At 33.6% G+C, this 19459-nt stretch overlaps 2 protein-coding genes across 2 annotated transcripts; one reads left to right on the plus strand and one right to left on the minus strand.

Moving 5' to 3' along the window:
• Positions 1–3770: 3770 nt before the first annotated feature.
• On the plus strand, positions 3771–6658 carry LOC140883153 (putative late blight resistance protein homolog R1A-3). The gene has a single exon (XM_073289514.1). The coding sequence runs from the start codon at positions 3780–3782 to the stop codon at positions 6369–6371; it is 2592 nt and encodes an 863-aa protein (XP_073145615.1). The 5' UTR covers positions 3771–3779; the 3' UTR covers positions 6372–6658.
• A 1986-nt stretch (positions 6659–8644) lies between these two features.
• LOC140883522 (probable alpha-mannosidase At5g13980) lies at positions 8645–16891 on the minus strand. The gene is made up of 30 exons (XM_073290026.1): positions 16521–16891; positions 16210–16293; positions 16038–16126; positions 15704–15878; positions 15416–15535; positions 15185–15271; positions 15030–15101; positions 14794–14907; positions 14420–14520; positions 14225–14318; positions 13958–14125; positions 13796–13882; positions 13473–13538; positions 13347–13403; positions 12883–13102; positions 12644–12783; positions 12417–12482; positions 12275–12334; positions 12116–12187; positions 11715–11762; positions 11504–11623; positions 11276–11341; positions 10412–10524; positions 10187–10271; positions 9885–9995; positions 9716–9808; positions 9512–9559; positions 9331–9399; positions 9015–9238; positions 8645–8933 (listed from the first exon to the last, which is right to left on the minus strand). The coding sequence occupies exons 1-29, from the start codon at positions 16725–16727 to the stop codon at positions 9023–9025; spliced, it is 3048 nt and encodes a 1015-aa protein (XP_073146127.1). The 5' UTR covers positions 16728–16891; the 3' UTR covers positions 8645–8933; positions 9015–9022.
• Between the last annotated feature and the right edge of the window lie 2568 nt (positions 16892–19459).

The raw sequence follows: 19459 nt of genomic DNA on the forward strand, positions 1-19459 counted from the left end.
TTACATCTCAATAACCTTGTCATTATGGAGTTCCACTCGAGAGAGAAGAAATACAGTCTTAGGTAATTTTATTGTATTTCTCCAAGCGAATAAGGTCAACATTGACATGATAGAAAATGATTTTATCAATTTCTATCAAGTCATAAAAATTCTAACTCTCGAAATGGATTGATGTCAATATAAAGAGATAAAATCTATGAAAGACAAGGACATTTGATATCTTGTTCCATTGCCTAAAGTGTGAAGTTCATTGGTTCTAAATAGATATTTAAAACCATGAGTACTCAAAAGGTAGTGTGGAAAGATATAAGGCTCGTCTTGTCATTAATGAGGTTTTACACAGTAAGAGGATACAATTGTAAAGGGTCTTTCTCTTTGGTTTCTTTGAAAGACTCTTTAGGAATATATTGACATAATACTGAATTTCAATTAATAAATGATATTTTTACATTTCATCATGTGATCATCTCGTTCGGTTTTGAGATGAATTTGGTCGATGATTGTATATATTATAAGGTCTGTGGGAGTAAATATATATATCATATGATTATATTTCTCATTAAATTTGTTTTGAGAAAGAATGCTTAGAAACAATTACATGGGTCATTATGTGTCATATATGAGTTATTGCATTTATTTGACTATGCAATTTATGATATTATTGTTTAAATTGTTATATCATGCATGATATATGAACATATTTTATTTCTGGGATCGGTAAATTTATTAGGACAGACATTTGATAAGCCCATTTTACCGATATTTGTGCACTAGGCATTTAATGAAAGCTTGAAACAGTTACTTTTTGCATCGTACTTTTCTAATAATTGTTTCTTTTAAGCCTATTTCATCTGCAATACATACTCATGAATATCCGTCATTTAGTCACATCACTCTTAATGATCAGACATCGGCTACGTGAAAAGGCGTGATATCAATATTAATATTTATGACTGTATATGATACTTGTATCTTTTACGACAGAGAATCATATCAGGTTAGCCAAAATATACAAAATATTTTCATTCATACTAATATAAGTTTTACAGGAGAATTTTATTACATAAGAGCTTCAAAGGCTGACACTGCCTTAGCAATCTCCTTCTCTACTGCATTCTTCCATAAGAGCATGAGTAACGTAAGCTCTCTAGTAGGAGAGCGAACGTAGCCAATGTCCTCTGACCGGTTAAGCTCCAGTCCTTCAAGCTCTTTATAGAGCAAGATCAGGTACAAGCCCTCAGGACTGAAGATCTTCACCAGATCAGTCGACCCGAACTTCTATTCATATTGCCGCATCTGATCAGCATAATCCCTTTTAGAGTCCACCTGACTCTGTGGATGAACAACATACAGATAAAGACGCAGCTCTTCAAATGCCTCCCATTCTTCAACAACTTGGCCAAACACTGTATCTTTGTATTCGCGAGATCTCACCCTGGTCAAAGCCAATATATATACCTGAAAATGGACGAGCGGTCTTGGGCGGTGAACGGAGAAGGGCAAAGTGTTGGCATGGGAAAAGAAGAAAATGGAAGAAGGGGAAAAAGTGTGGCGGGTAGGGTTTGAAAGACCTAAATATCTGAGTATTAGCGACGTTTTTTTAACTTATGTAGTCGCTAATTGCGACGTTTTAATAAATAATATGTCTCTAATAGCGACGACTTATTAAAAAACGTCGCGTGAAATGACGTTAAGTATTGTGTCGCTAGTAGCGACACTTTGACAAATGTGTCGCTAAATGCGACAAAAGTTTAAATTTCGTCGCTAATACAGACACTTAATCGAATTAGTCGCTATTAAAGACAACATTTATATACGTCGTTATTAGCGACACATATTTTTAATTAGTTGTAAATAGAGACGAAAAATTAATTTAGTCATAATTACCGACATATTTTCATTTGTTCGTCACTAATTTTAATGACAAATGATTCATGTTGTCGCTATTAGCGACGGAATTTAAACTTTCGTTGCTAATGCGGTTGTGTACACTATTAACGACGACCTATGTTTTTGAAGTTCGTACTAAATAGCGACAAACATCATCGATTGTGATCGTCGCTTTCAGTTTTAGCGACACTTATTTTTTTTAGTTGCTAATATCAGCGACTAATCTTCAAAAAATGTCGTTAAATATACACAAGTTGAATTAACGACGTACTTATTACGGTTAGTCGCTAATAGCGACGTTTTTGTGATATTAGTCGCTAATATTAGGAACAAATTTTAATAATTCGTCGCTAATGAGCGTGTTTTTTTGTAGTGTTAAATACACATAATAATAATCAATATATTTTAATTTAAATACATAATAAAAAAAATCTCACTATATAATTTAAATTTTCAAATTTAGTTGTAAAAAATCTAAATTATACTTATATACAAAATAAACAATTATTTTTAAAAAGCAAAACGAAATCATTATTAATGATACAATATATAATAATCTTCTTTCAAATGTACAATATATAAAAATGTAATCAATATTTCTTAATTTTATATTAAAAAAATAAGTAAAAAATTTTTTTGGGGTAATCTCGGGTCAACCCAATTATTTTTCCGGGTAAAATTTCGGATACAACCCGATCCGACTCGAACCAAAAAATCCAAACTTTAATCCGATATTTTTTGGACTCAGGTCGTATTCAATTTTGACACCAATATTTTCTTTAAAAGCTTGTTTGAACAAGACATACAATTGTATGTTGAAAAAAAAGGATTTTAAAATAGTTATGATATAGTTTCCTAATTTAATAGTTATGTATAACTCTTTATGTAATTCTATGTACTCATATCATTATCCTCTTAATTCATATTAACATGGAATCCACTATATATGTAACACTTTTTATACACGTAATATTATTCAAATTAAAAATATTATAAATTACGTACAGTGACAAACATCAATTATACACAATATGGCCACGTAATTCTTGTTCTTTAAAATAGTATGAACGGAACAAATTGAAGGTAATATCTCTACATACTCGATAATTTTCTATAAAATTTTGTTTACTCATTTTAAATCATTTCATATGCATATAGATTTAGATTTTGATTTTGATTTTGATTTTTTAGTGAATAAGATATTTATGTTCTCAAATCAAAACAATTTCTTCGATTTCATATCGGGACAAATGATTTTGGATAATGTGGTCGTAAAATTTTGAATAAATGCATTGGATATGAAACAACAAGAAGAATAAATTGGAATTTTGCAGCTTTAAAGCTCAATATGAGTAAAACTTTTTACAAAGTTGAGTGGAGGTTTTTTTTTACGGGAGATTATGCTCACGTTGGGTTTTGCGGAGGAATGTGTTAAAGTGATTATGAGGTGTGTCGTTTGTTTCATGTTCTTTTGGAATATAAACCATTATATCTTTGATATTGTTTATCCTAATTAAAGGGATCTTCATATACAAAATTTTATATGAGATAGTCTCAAAAATAAATTTTGTAAGATAAATTTATATTTTGAAATAATCCATGAAAAAATATTAATTTTATATCACAGATATTACTTTTTGTTTTATACAGGAGACGAGTGTCATGGATTTATATACAAAAAAGTATTGTAGGAGAAAATTAAATTTCATAAATGAAAATCAGAACGAATTTTTGTTAAAAATAATGATTAATTAAAGGTTATTATTCTTCCACCAGTTTTCTTCCCAAGCTAAATAATTAATTAATTAATTTATGTAATTAATTAATCAAGGTAGTAGTCAAGCAGTCAACTTGTACTTTGAAGAAAGGAAAACGTCTCTCATTTTCCCATGGCTGTTTATGCTGCGCTTCTTGCTCTTGCTCGATCATTGCGAGAGATTGGGGATCTTCAACGGTACGTCGATCCTCTTCACAAAGAAATAATCCTTTCTCTCCATGAAAAGGTTGATTTCATCGTCAATTTCCTTGAAGATTATTCAGATAAGCATCATACAACACTTGATTTTGTGGGAAATGGGATCAGAAAAGCTTCATATGAAGCTCAAGATTTCATGGATTCGTATTTGTGTTGGGTATCAACTACTGATCATGACGATGGGTGTTCTTCTTCAGAATCAGAGGCTAGTTGTGACAAGGTGAACTTGGTTCAAGACTTGAACATGGCTTTTGAAAGAATTGGTTTTATTTGGGAAGAGACGATGAAGATGAAGATGAACATCAGTGACAAAGATAAAGATTTCGATTCCAAATCCTATTCTTTTCCTGTTGATCGTTCGTCCACAGCCAAAAACATGGTTGTGGGATTTGATGACGACTTGAATTCAATCAAAGAAAGGTTATACGAAGATTCTGCTAAGCTCCAAATCATCCCAATTGTGGGGATGGGAGGAATCGGGAAGACGACTCTAGCTACAAGAGCCTACGAGGATTCAATCCTTTCTCAATACTTTGACAAATGCGCATGGATCACAGTGTCACAAGAGTATCAAAGGAGAGTGATTCTTTCAGGGCTTTTCGAGTCCCTCAAGAATGAACAATCTGATATGAGCGAAGCAGAACTGGCAAAATTGGTGTATCAAAATCTCTTGGGGAGGCGATATCTCATTGTGATTGATGATATGTGGAGTACCAAGGCTTGGGATGATTTGAATATGATATTCCCAGATGACGGCAATGGAAGTCGAATCTTGTTAACCACTAGGCTATTAGACGTGGCTTCTTATGCGAGATCTTCAGATACTCCGTGGGTTCACCAAATGAGTTTTATAAATGAAGATCAATGTTGGGAACTACTTCAACAAAGAGTTTTTGGACAACAATCTTGTCCTCTCCAACTGGTGGAAGTCGGAAAGAAGATTGCGAAAAATTGCGGTGGACTTCCACTCACCATCGTGGTGGTTGCAGGACTACTGATTTCTCCAGAAAACGTTATGAGAGAACAAGTTTGGGAAAATGTTTCGGAAAATATAAGTTCTAGAGAGCCTGCAATTGGGCTTCAGTGCTCAAAGATACTCTGTTTTAGTTATGATCGGTTACCTCTTCGACTAAAACCATGTTTCCTATACATTGCGGCTTTTCCAGAAGATTCTGAAATTGATGTTCCTAAGCTAATCAAGTTGTGGGTTGCGGATGGATTTCTGAAACCAAATGATGGGTTCGAATGCTTGGAAGATGTGGGGGAACGTAATTTGGAGGATCTTGTGAAGAGAAGTTTGCTCTTAGTGAGCAAAAAAGAGCCTGATGGGAAACTGGAAACTGTTAGAATCCATGATATGTTGAGGGAAATTTGCATAACAAAAGCTGAACAAGAGGGGTTTCTCCATCATCATGTGTCATCCAGAACAGAATTCGTAGAGAATCCATATCGCCGTCGCCTCACATTTCAAATGACCAAGGAAAATCAAGAATGTGAAATCCTAGACTCGAGCTTACGTTCCATTCTAATTTTCCCCAAGCATTATTATATACCAAGACTATATTTACCGTCTAGGCACATCTGTATCTTGGATGCACCCAAACTCTCTCGGATGAACGTTTCACATATAATCTCCACATTCCATAATTTAAGGTACTTCCATTTTTCCTCAGAGCTTGGATTTCCAGCCTCAATATCAAAACTTGCTAAGCTTGAAACTATAATTGTTAGTGAAACTGAATTCGCATTAGAACTACCGTATGAAATTTTAAAGATGCCCAAGTTAAGGCATGTGATCTTTCACAAGAGTGTTCGTTTATCCTACCCCTCTGACATGGGAATTGTTCATGAAAGTGATCTACAAACAATTGAGACACTGATAGATTTTGTATTTTCCGAAGAGATCATCAGAATACTTGTGAATCTTAAGAAATTGAAAGTTGAATATGAGAATGGTAATTTGGACGATTTTAATCTCGACAACCTTTCCAAGTTACGAAAGCTCGAGGACTTAGAAATCGCGGTGTGGTGGTTGTCTGTTCCCATAATTACATGGAAGCATGCTTTTCCAATGGGTCTGAAGAAGTTGTATCTACTCGGAGTCCCTTTTCCTTGGGAAAACATGACCATAATTGGGTCGCTCCCGAATCTTCAAGTGCTCGTGATGACGGGTAAAAATTTCACTGAAGTTTCAGAGTGGAAAACAACGGAAGGTGAATTTCTTCAACTCAAGTATTTTTGTTCTACCTTAGATGGTGTGGTGAAGTGGGAAACGGAAAAAGAGCACTTGCCATGCCTTGAAACCTTGATTCTCGATTCTGTGGTGTCGATTGATGAGATTCCTAGTGGCATAGGAGAAGTAGATACGCTTCAATACATCGAGCTACAAAGCTGTAAAAAATCATTGGTGGACTCAGCCCAGCGGATTCAAAAGCATCAACATGAAAATGGAAACGATGCTTTTGGTGTTCATGTTATTGATGGCTTTAAACACGGATTGTTTTGAACAATTTATATCATGCCAGCATTTGAAAGAGAATATTGTAAGGATTTGTATTTGTTTCGGTGTCAGTTTTTTTGTTTCACAATTAATCGAATCAAGAACATTCATTCGCATGAAAAACAAGAAGCTGTACGTTGCTGCTGAAAAGGTCTCAACAACAAGAAAAAAACAAAAATCAAACTGAAGAGTAGAAAAGGATGAAACACCGTAGTGAAGCAATTCATTTTTTTTTTAAAATCGTAATACAGTCCAAATGTTATGTTTTTATCGTTGTTTTGTAATTCAAAACAATTACTTACTAATTCCATGCATTTTTTTTTTAAAATCTTTTTTCTTGTTTTTAGTAATTTTTGGTTGTAATTTTGTCATGACATCAAAATGTTGATGTAGCTTTTGGGATAAGAATTTCAAGATAAAAGGTTTTTGATGCGATTCTGAAAAAAAAATCATTGGTGAACTCAGCCAAGAAAATTCATGAACAATGGAAACGATGTTCTGTCATGAACTTGTAGGATCGAACGGCTTGTCGCTTTTCCAAAACTATAACTGATGGTAATGGCGTCATGATTCGATTCGACCGCTCTACCAAGCAGGGACAATTATTGCATCCAACACAATTATTATGTCAGCATTTGAAAGAGAATCTTGTAAGAATTTTGGTGAAGATTTTTGTTTTGACAATTTAATCGAAGCAAATAGCAAGACGAGGATACACACACTATTCATTCGACATAACTGAGTGTGTTTGCTCGTTTTTGTTTTTCATTACATAAAAAATAACCGTTAACTTTTAGTTCAACTGATGTCAAGGTTCTATGTTTTGAATAAAATATCACGTTTCGAGATCAAACACTCGGAAAATGTTGATGTGTGTCAATGTCTAGCTGACACGTGTGTAGTTGGACCAAAATCACTGAAATTTAAAAGTTAGTGTACCAAAACTAAATTTTGAAAAATTAATGGACCAAAACCAAAACATGGACAATTTAATGGACCAAAAAAAATAATTTCTCTTTTTTTTTATAACATACTTTATGTTCATTGATTAACTTAAAAATAAGGCTAGAAATTATGTGCTTAAATAATTTTTTGCCACCAAGATTTTCTTATGGTTTACATTTATAAATTACTTAAATAACTTAAATTGTGAATTTATTTTGGTACCCTCATTAATTTTTTTTCTTATTAATTTTTTTTACATTTTCTTATTAATTGTTATGCATTGTTTGTTTGGTTTTTTTATAACATACTTTATCTTTAAGAACATTGATTATTTTAAAAATAAGGCTAGCTCTAGATATTATGTGCTTAAATACTTTTTTTTGCCACCAATATTTTTTTATGGTTTACATTTATAAATTATTTAAATAAAACATGGAAAAAGATATTTTTAATTGTCTTTTTTTTAGAGTTTTTTATTTTTTAATTTGTAATCTCTTTGGTGGTGTTGACTACAACTTATGTGTTTAAAAAATAGGTTTCTGCGAACCAAATTTTTTTGATTACATTTATAAATTACTTGAATAGAACATTATAAAATATCATTTCGATTTTTTTAAAGATTTTATAATGCTCTGATATATTTATTCTATTTGCGACAATTAGTCACAAATTATATGTTTAAATAAAAGTTATATGATTCTATCTTGGCGTATTGAGAAGAATAATAAGGCAAATTAAAATAAGCATCTTTGGTCTCTCGAAAAAATAAAAATAAGCATCTTTGGGGCTTTGAGGGGTTAGAGTTGAGAGTTTAAGCAATAATGACCAGGAATTTTTCTACCAATATTTACCTAGTTAGGTGGCTTTCATACTAATGTATTAGTCCGGAGATTTACCAAGTACGTACCAAACGATAACGACGGTAAGTTCCATCACTATTTAAAAAAAGAAAAATAAATAGCATCATTCTGGAAAGTGTAGGAGGTGAGAGCCATGATGTTTTTTGGTAATCATGTGGGTACTTCAACTGCAACTTCAACTTCAACTTCAACTTTAGGTTTGATTTGATGAATCCGATTGGTTTTTTGGATTACAATTTGAGTTATGGTGTTTTCATGTCTTGCCATACATTTTATGCACACACATAGATGATATCAAACACAACATTTTTAGGATAGCAAAACCATCCTTCAAAACTCCGAGTGTGTTATTTGTATAAATCATATACGGAAATTGGTAGTCTCTAAAAACAACAAATCGGGACTCTTTGTTTTTTCGCCGCAAACGAGTTCCAGTTTTGCGTGGATCACGAACAGCCGATCAAGACAAGTTGCTCATCAAAATTAAGGTATTTTCATAAACATAAAATCTTGAGCTGATTTTATTCTCATTCACAAGCTCATTGATTTAAAGTTACGGTTAGACAAAGAGAACATCAAGGAAAACACTGAAATTGACTATAGACAGCAACATTACTGAAAAAAGGCCCCATATTATGTCGACGAGCAGCAGCAACAGTAGCTAACAACCTTCAATATTCACAGTTAGATACTCGAAAAGGTGACCCCATCATCCGAGCCTTCTTATTGAACAACCTTGGTGATCAGGAACCGTGAGCGTTTCCTTAAACATGAGCTCAGTTAGCATGGTGGTAATCAAATCGATTCACTAGTTCAAAATGTGCCACACACGTTAGCAACTTACCTTATCTTTCAATTTTCAGATAGTTTTAAGTTGAATTCAATTATGAATGTTCGAATTTCCATTGGGCAAAGCTCTACCACCAGCTTCACAGGATCTACAGGACCCCCTCTCCATACCGTGCCTTGGTTTGTATCTGAGCCTTCCGCTTTCCAAGATAACCTCTTTTTCTCCATTTCTTCTCTTTCTTGATTGGCTGAGAGACTCATTTCCTTGACTTGTGTTATCTGATGAGGTCATAAGGGTCAATACAAACTGCCATATTTGTATGGGATTGATTACAATAATTGACACGAGTTAAAGTTTTTGTGTGTCTCACCTTCTTGTTAGCAAAAACTCTCTTCAAGTCGACGGTTGCCATCACCGAAAAGTCATTGTCCTCTCCAACCTATGACAAGATAACCAAAATAAGGAAGAAAAACTGAGATGAACGCAGAGAATAGTTCTATAGGTGAGTTGAGAGAATGACAAAGATTCTTGAATGATTTAAGAATGACAACCTCATACAAGTGCGCCAACCGAAAGAGAACATTTCCATTTTCAAGCTCCTGAGCACCAGAAGAGTTCAACAAAGGCACAATATTACATAGTGCTTCTTGTTTGTCAAGCCCCACTGGCCACTGCCCATCTTGGGATCCAATGGGGCTCCGGCATATATACATAAATAAAGAATCTTTAGTCATCATATTTGTGTGTAGAATTACCTGGAGAGTTATTATAGCAACATTATTAGGAAGACTGTAAGAAGGATCCATTGCTGAAAAGGTAGGTGTTGGGAAATTTGTCCACTCGTCATCCTGCAAATGCGTTAAAGGAAATATTGTCATAAATATTGACTCGACAGAAATAGGAACAGCATGATTTCCAGGTTACCTGCTCGGAGAAAGCTAAAATAAAAGGTGAATATATCTCCTGTCCAAATGATCGACGCCACTTGGATCCCTCTCCAAGTGGATCAAGCCTGACGTAGTACTTTCCTTGGATCTGCAAGAACTCTAGAATTTGATCTGGTTTTGTAGGTACACTCGATTGAAGTGGAACCAGAAAACTAATACCTTAAATTTTTACAATTGATATACATTACTTAGTTAAACTTCATAGCGGCTGGTTAATATTTACAAACAAAATTCTCAAGATGCTTCAGCTTTTTCAACATCATGACATAGTATGCTTACAGTTAAACCAAAGCACTTCTCCTCGACGCACACTGTTTCATTTAGAGCCTCAGCAACACCTCTACTATCGTCATATAGCAATCTCCTATAAAACAAGACCTCAAGTTACAATAGTAAAGCTAAGCATACAGGTAAGAGTAATACCTTGATTCACTCCAGTGACAATCTCAATATTATGAAATGGTAAAAAATCACAGCACCGGCATCTGATAAAATGAGCAGAACCTGTGGAGCATTATCTCCAATTCACCATCAGCAATACTTGATCCTCCTACCGATCTATCCACCAAAACTGATAGCTCTGAGTTCTCATCTTTGATGAAAGCTCCAAGATTGATCTGAAAGCATGTCAGATGTAATAGATGAAGCAATATAAGATAATTGGTCCTTCCTAAGTTATAGTATTTAATCAACTTCTTGGCATTTTAATTCATTGACTTCTGTAAAAGGACCAAAATTATAGTCCAGGCACTAAGTGGATCTAGCTAGGTTAACAATTTCAACTATTCTTCCAGATATATAATCTAGTTAAAATTTAGAGGCGAGTGAAGACAGAAAAGGAAGTAACTCAACCTAATAAATGAATAAATCTTTAGTGTTCAATGAAAGCAATGAACTCCAAACATTTATCAACCATGCATCAAAGTGCGGACCACAGACTGGCAATTGTGTTATCAACTGGGAGCACCGAGATTAAGCCTTTTCAAGAAAGCAGGTTCGGTTGACAACAGAAGTACACCCGGCCCGGCAGAAGGTAATAATTATCTACTTGTAATTTTATTGTCACATGTACCAGTTAAATGTTGGATTTTTTAATTGAATGCAGGCTAAATACTATATACCACATAAATTACGTTCTGTGATAAAAATTTTCAGGTTAAACACTCTGGCAGCATCGCTATATGCATATATGTAAGATTTTTAGAATACAAGAATCATATTTGAAAGTGGTGAAAAAATCATGCTCATGATAAAATCCTAGTATGTTATTGGCAGCTAGAAATGATAGCATAATTCCTTCACATAAATCTTTCCTCGAATGAAAATAAAAGAAAAACTGTAGAAAGGGTTAGTTCAGACTAAACATACTGGATAGTAGTTTCCAGCAATAGGTTGGTTCACTTGAAGGTCCCAATCAGTTCTGTGGTCTCGAATCTAAACAGAAACAGCAGATAGTAATCATCAATGCATTGACAATATCACAGTCAACGGAAACCAATGCATTTTTTCTGTAATTATAATTATATATTTTCTGAACAGTGTGTTAGGTTTCGAAAAGAAAAATCAGCGACCGAGAGATTAGTGGACAAAACATACCCTTTCAAGAAAATCACGCCCGTTGGAGTCTGTATAAAATATTTTGTTGTTTCCTATTTTGGATTTTATGTGAGTTACAATCTCCTTACCAAACCCATCATCAATGGGAATGGGACCAACCTGTAAATAAAGAATAACTAGGTAGGTTTCCAACCACTAAGGATGGATAACTTTCACAAAATAAATAGATAAAAGAAGAGGACTGAATTACCACAAATTCAAATTCAGCATGTTCCTTCTCCTTGTACACTCTTGTAATCTATGCATAGACATATTAAAAGTTCAGATAGCAAAGAAAAAATCGCAATACACTTGCATCCTGCTTCCAAATCTCTTAGTTTTTTCAATGCGTAGATTCACATTGATTTTCCAAATTTCCAACTGTTTTCGTTACAGCTTCTTGACACTTGGTCGTGAGAAACTGAGTTAGGATTGTTAGTAGCTAATTTCAAAATCAGTGCTCGTAACAGGATTATCAATATTTTCATTTAAATGTGTTCATCAAGGCATTGAGTACCTCAGAACATTATACATGTTCTAGAAGTAGAACTCCAAGAGAAATGAAAAAAAAATGTCATCTAATGTATATAAAATAATGAATCCACTTCAAACCTGATATATCCAGGAATTAAACATCTGATGAACTTCGTCAAAGAGCGGACCTTGAAAAACTGTAAGTGGAATCTGAAACATATATCGATTAACTTTTTTTTTTGTAACATGCAATTGTTACTCAAACTGAAGGCTAAACTTAGAAAGGTATGTGTATACCTTCTCTTCAGGCAGCACTGAAAATGAGCCATTTGGCCGGAAAACGTATGCCCCTGAAGCCTTCAACGAATAAATGAAATTACTGAATAAAGTTCACCAGCAACAACTTGGGAGACAAATCTAAATAACATGGGGATGTTACCTGAAAATCAACACTCCTGTCATATCCAGTGAAATAACTGTATGATTGCTCTACAGAAATGTTTACCTTCATTACAAAAAACAAATTCTATTATGTATGTTCACCACTTTGCAGCACCAAAATGGTAGTTTACCGAGCAATTTACTGATGTTAAGAATACTATAGCATACGACAGGGAAAAAAAATAGGTGCAGCTAAAAAGGGTAAAAAATGAGTCAAGGACATACCAAACTCCTGCTATTAATATATTGCATCAGCTTTCCATTAATTCCAGAGTGCACAAGCTTCAAGCTGCCCGAACCTATTTCTATGGGACTGGTTTGACTCCATTCAAATGTGTACAACAATTGTTTTGACAAAACAGATGCTGCATGACATCATGAGTTAACAAGTGACAGAATGTTAAAAACATTGCAAACAAAAGGTCGACTCAATTACTAGTTTCAAATAAGATCAGTCTAACAACCTCCCGCTTTCTCACTTGAGATCACATAGCTACTAAAGCCCAAAGGTGGAACAACCACTGTAAAAGCAAGCCAATACTTGGGACTGACATTTGAAGATTTGCCCAAGTATGCACTGGCATAGAATTTTGTGTTGGCTATTGAAGCATCAACTATAGGGATAAGCTGCGACAAAATCGATTGTCCTGCAGCATCTCTAACATTGACATTCTCATTGAATACCTGCATCAAGTGCATAAATAACATTATTTAATTATTCGCTGACTTAATTTGCTGACTTTTTTATTCTCGATTTAGTCAAACAAGTATGTCAACTCATTTATCAAAACCAGTCCTTTTTCCTATTAAAATCACAGACCAGGACAAAGCCTGATGTACCAAGAAGAATAGACAAAAACAACCTGCTAATTTGACATCGCTATCATAGCAAAAACAAAATAAAAATGACCAAATGAAAAATACTCACAGGAATTCTCACGATCTCCGTTCTTTTCCACCCCATAGGGTTATAGACAAGTACCGCCTATGGAAAGCAAGGGAACGATTTATCAATTATTTCAATACTTTTTTTCGATAAAAAATTGTTACTTACTAATTTTTTCCCAAGAGAGAGATCAACTTCTGTTGGAGGACAATAGCTCATGTTCAGAAGGGGGCACTGGTGAAAGAAGAAAGGATTCAAGCTTTGATGCATCTAATTAACTTCAAAACATAAATAGAAGAACGGTCTCCCTGTATCTAGAAATAGTAGTTAAAACATTTAGGTGAGAGAGCATATGCCGATTCAATTTGATTAAATCGAACACAAGGTCAAAACAAGTTATTGAAGAAACTGAACAACCGTTCAGTTAATATTTGTTTTCAACGAAAAGATAAGCACAAATACAAGAGAACTGAAAGTTCAGGGGCATTTGCCTGCATGAAGTTTGTAACATCACTCTTGCATTCTGAAGTTGATGCTTGTGTCATACAACCAAGTGCAGTTGCCACAACTTCCTCGGACTGCAGTAATAAAACTCAAGATGTTAATGTATTACCATCTGGTGGCAAAGAACAAATGTTCGGAAAATATCGTACCTCCTTGTAACCAATTGAAAGCCGTTTTGCATAGTCGTTAGCCACATGTTGCTGCTCAGTACCAGTAACTGCATCATGGTGTTGTACAATTGCCAACGCATCAGCCAATGAGTCAGTCGTTGGTCCTGATTCATTTCTTCCTTTGAAAAATTCTAACTGTCTTGCTGCCTAATAAAGACAGGAGATCAGCGAGATTTTGGATTGAAAGCATTTACATCAGAGACTTACCTAAATGATCAGAAAGATTTCAAGGATTTTGTGACCTACCAAATAGTAGCCACTCATCTTTCTGACATAGCCTTTTAAGCCGGGCCTACTTGTAAAATATCCTGTCCAATAAGAATTTTCACGATCCGCATATCTGATACACAATGTGATTCAATTATCAATCACCCAATAACTTTAGCAGAATGATGTGCATTTTTTTAACATATTTAGGAAAAATTATAAACTTGAACCAACGGGAAGTAGTCTTCAGTTTTAAGAGGCCATGACTCATTTAAGTCATATTTTGCATCAGTGTACATAGATGGAGTCGAATAAAATGCATTGACTCTGCCATCCTGCAATCAGGTTGAAAACCATTATTTTATGAATGGGAACAGGATCAAGAAATTGCAATATTTTTAATACAGAAATTGTTTTCAACAAGAAGTTTTAGAGCAAATTTACTACATCCGCACATGTTTGAAATAAAATTATCATAAAATTAACAAAGTCTCAAGTACTCGAACCATTAAAAGTGCAATGATTGTCAACAAAGTATTTCAAATAATTAAGTCTCTCTTAAAAATCATTCGAAAAGAATGTGACTTGGACATTCAGAAAATACTGACTTGATTTACATAATGTATGAGTTTGTCCATATTCCGAAACCACGTATGCGCATATTGATACTTGAAGTCAGTTCCCATAGTCCACATTATATGATTTGAACGTGTAACATTGGCCTGTCATGTTGAAGGGAGTGACTAGTGAGGTCAATACGAAAAACGAGAAGGCAGAAAAATTAGAAAGACAAATAGATGGAAAACAAGAAAATTTTAAAATACATTTGCCAGTAATTGAGTACCTGTGAGATGGAAGCAGCTACAAAATCATCAACACGCTCTTTAACATTGTAATCAAAAAGTTCCATGTCATCCTTCGGTCATAAAGCATATACTTTATCACAATCTTCACAGGTAAAATGTCAAGATTCAGCCATTTATTTTTCTAAAGAAATACCTGGACAACAGGGGAATCAGAATCGAATTCGTAGTAAAAACCAGTTGGTGGCTCATAATTCCCCGCGTAGAATGCACCAGTAAATATCTAAATAATTCAGAATGAAATGCGAAGGAAACACTCAACTTCCGTTGATAAAAAGCTTAAAGAGATGTCAATTAAGTTATGAGCATCAAAACAGAGCCTAAAGCAATCATAAGTATGACCTCAAATTTGAGTCTATAAAATAACCTGAGAGGATGAACCACGACTTTTGGAACCCTGCCAGATAACCTCAAGGCTCTTGTCAGAACTCCTTTTGGCTCTGTCTTGGTAGTCAATACGAGCAAAGAAAAGAGAGTCAAACCCAACCTACACAAAAGAGTGCCATGATTTTCAGTTAAAAGAAGTCTGCAATGTAAGAATACATCGTTCTGATACTACAATAAACATCATTCAGCATATTAGTGGATGGATTAAGAAAAAGACATGGTCATGAATGACGACCATAATCCTCATGTACAGACTCATAATTGGTACCTCTGCACCCAAAAGGTATGCTTGAACAGCAGAATGTCCAAAGGGGTCGATCTGCCAGCCGATTCTTGGTGTGACATTGAAATCTTCTATGAGAAATTGGTGTCCTAGCGTTGTTTGATCTATCATATCGATGTAATGTGTAGTTGCCTCATCGTGCATGCACATGCCACCATTTCTGCATAGGAAATTATTTTCAAACGAAGAAGAAAAACACCGTCACCTACCAACACCGGTCAAAAGAAGAGCAGCAGCTGAAATATTATTTGTAGCATTTATGGCAACAACTGAATAAATCGCTTGCCCATAAATATCATGAAAAAAAGTAGATTAGTACATGAACTCAAGTTGACCCGAGTTGACAAGCAATTTGACTGTATTCTTCATTGATTCACTCTGGTCTTTCCACCACCGCTGGAAAAAAGCCTAATACAACAATATCGAAGTTATTGACATAAAACTGAAAACTAAATACATAAATGAATGAAATCAAGTATGATTTATCGCACCTGCTCAGCAAAGATAAATTTCCGGTTCTTATCAGCCAACAACGCTGGAATCAACGAATCCAGCACATTCTGCACACACGCTACCTACACAGACAGCATTTTTCACGCCAAATAACCAAACCCATGACAGAAAAAATCAAACTAAAACCCAAATCGACTGACTATAAGTCATCTGAAACTCAACACCACTACAAGAACCATGGACGAATGGCATATCAAACTGTATCGTCCCGGTATCCATCATTCAACAAGCAAGAATCGCAACTCGATATGGAAAAATAGATTAAAAAAAAGATAAGAAAATGCCGTACCTGAATAGAATTATTGGACCCAACGTAATACTGATCAATTGTCTTCAACCAGCCTACATCATCATGCGAGTGAGGGACCAAATGAACATTCAGCTTTCCAGGAACAATACCTCCGGAAGTATTGTAAACAATGTACTTCGTCTCCACCGCCAAAACGCACACGACACACGCAGTAAAAGCCAACTGGAAACCCCGAAGTCTCGCCATTACGGTAGCCTTAGGGTTTTTTGCATAATAATGGAGTTTGAGAGCTGTGGGATTAAATAATAGAGATTATGATTGGCTCAGTGTCAGTGAGTGAGACTGAGCGAGCAGATATTTCTCCATTTCTGCATATCGATAAAGTTTTACGGTGGATCGCCACCGTTGATCCACAACCACCAGAGCTTGAAATCGACGGGTCGGACCAATAGACCGTAAGCATAGGAGAATTCTGAGAGTGATTTTGACCCAGACTCAAATAACCGTTAAGATTTTCGCGCGGTTGACTTTATCCTTTGATTGTAACTAAATAATTGTTTTTTAGGGATATAATTTGGAGAGCACAATAATTTAATTTTATCGTCTAAGTTCAATTCAAGTGAGAGTTTGCATTTTATACATAAACGGATAAAATTTATTTTTATTTATTGTAACTTTATATTTAAAATATCATTTTGTACTGTTCAATTTTGCTTGTTATTTACAGTTTAATTATCAACAGGGGCGGAGCCATAATCACGTAAGAGGGGGGCCAACAAATAAAAAACTGGAAGCGTAAACACAGACGAATAGATTTTTGATTTTTTTTTAAAAAAAGAAAAAGATATATTATTAGAAATGAAAAAAATAAAAACAAAGAGAGGGACTATGCCAAAACCTCTCTCAAGATCTAAACAATTAAATAAGTTTCGAGTGAGTTCTGATATAAGAAAGTTGTCGAACATGATCAAAATACTCAAATTGGATTCTTAATTGCAGCATCTCATGTTCTGCAAATTTTTTTGGATAAAACTTAGTAGATGAAACGGGATTCATTGCATTCAATTTTCTGCTAGTTTATTTAACACTATCTACTCTATCTTTATCAATTAAATTACATTATGATTCATGAATATAGTAAAATTACATTGTTATCCATAAATATTTTCGACCAATTATTCAACAGATAGAAATAGTCAAACAAAAATAATCAAAGAAGCAAAAATTAACCATGCTAATTTCATTTTTTACAATAAATTTTAGTATTTCTAATCTTGATATCAAATGTGTTGTCCCATAATTATTACTAATATTGATATCAAATGTGTTGTCTCATAATTAAATGAAACAAATATTTAAAACAAGGAAAAAAATAAAAAGAAAAATTAAGAAATATATGCTCTCAAGAAACCAAAACTTAAATTTTTGAGAAAAATGATTTAAAATACGCGATATGAAGAAAAAAATACACAAAAGAAAACCTAAAATCATTTACAAAATGCTCTTAAATTTTTTTTAAGGCAAAACGACCTTAAATCTTAATTGGGTGTTGTGTGTCACTGTATTGGTCGGCCACTCGAAAGTGTCAAAGAGAAGAAATGAATCAAATATCCCATAAAAAAAAGAGTTTGATCGCCACTTAAAATAAATTACCTAATTTTATTTGGAAAGTCAATGTATTATATATTAAAGGATATGAGACACCTCCTATTAAAGACCATTAAAGAGACTACCAAACAAAGCCAATATATTTCTTTACTTAGGTAAGAGTATTTTATAATTTTTATTATCCATGAACATTTGACATGTATCACATCTGTCGATGTTGTGCCCGAACGAGGATCTAACGAAGTTTTTTTTACAAACGAAATATTCACATGAACATTAGCAAGCAACAACAAAAATAAAAAGTCGTTCGATCTAGTACATAAACAATGCTCATGTACAAGCATTGACAGAACATAGTAATACATCGAAGAACAGTAAAATATATAAAAGTCAATATTATAAAAACTAATGGATAATTATATGTTTTCTCTCTCATCTCAAAAAAAAATATATCACTTATTGTTATTACAATCATAAGAATATATTTATATTTATTTAAATTTTATATTATAATAAAGTTATCATACTCATGGTATAAAAATATTATTAAATATTAATTAAGACAAACATACACATACATTATATATATATATATATTAATGTATTGGTGTATGTGTAATATATTTTTTAATTAATTTTATTTATATTCAAATATGAGTTATATCATAGTTGTAAAAATTACTGAGAGACTAAATTGTACTTTGAAATGTCGAATTTTTTTTAAATGAAATAAAATAAAATAAAAAACCAAAATTATAATATCTATATCATATAAAGACAATTTTGGCCAAAATAAAAAAGATGATATTTTATCTAATAAACATATTCTTTATACATAATATATATATATATAAATATTTATAAATATATAATAAAATAATGTTTTTTTATTATTTAAATATTTAATTAAAAATATATATATTTAAAAAATTTGTAATTGTTTATGTTAGGATCGAAAATACGCGTAGAGGGGGGGTGAATACACTATTTTAAAATTTTGAAGATACTTCGATCTGATGCATGAAAACCAGACAGAAGATTTTATTGCTTAGATGAAATTGATCTGCTCGAAAGATCTGAATTGATCAGGTGGAAGAAATCTTCCTCGCAGATTTGAACTGTTAAATAGCTAAGGCCGATAAAATGATGTAAATGCAGTATGTAAAGAGGGACATAATTTTTATGGATGTTTGGAGATGAATTCTCCTACGTCACCCCTTCTTTTGTTTCCAGAAGGATTCCTCTAGAAGACTTTGATTAATACAACGCTTTGTACAAATTCAATCCAATCAACTCTTTGAGAGGAACTCCTAGCAATACACTCTCTCAAAGCAGAACAAATTCTCTGCTTTGAGTTACAAAATGAAGCC

This window comes from Henckelia pumila, chromosome 2 (assembly GCF_033568475.1).
Source record: "Henckelia pumila isolate YLH828 chromosome 2, ASM3356847v2, whole genome shotgun sequence".
NCBI classification, from domain to species: domain Eukaryota; kingdom Viridiplantae; phylum Streptophyta; class Magnoliopsida; order Lamiales; family Gesneriaceae; genus Henckelia; species Henckelia pumila.

Coding starts and splice junctions, on each gene's coding strand:
- LOC140883153 (XM_073289514.1), top strand. CDS start 3,780: ATGGCTGTTTATGCTGCGCTTCTTGCTCTTGCTCGATCATTGCGAGAG.
- LOC140883522 (XM_073290026.1), bottom strand. CDS start 16,727: ATGGCGAGACTTCGGGGTTTCCAGTTGGCTTTTACTGCGTGTGTCGTG. Junction 12,483..12,643: donor ATATTAATAGCAGGAGTTTG/GTATGTCCTTGA, acceptor TTTGTAATGAAG/GTAAACATTTCTGTAGAGCA. Junction 12,335..12,416: donor ACAGGAGTGTTGATTTTCAG/GTAACATCCCCA, acceptor TATTCGTTGAAG/GCTTCAGGGGCATACGTTTT.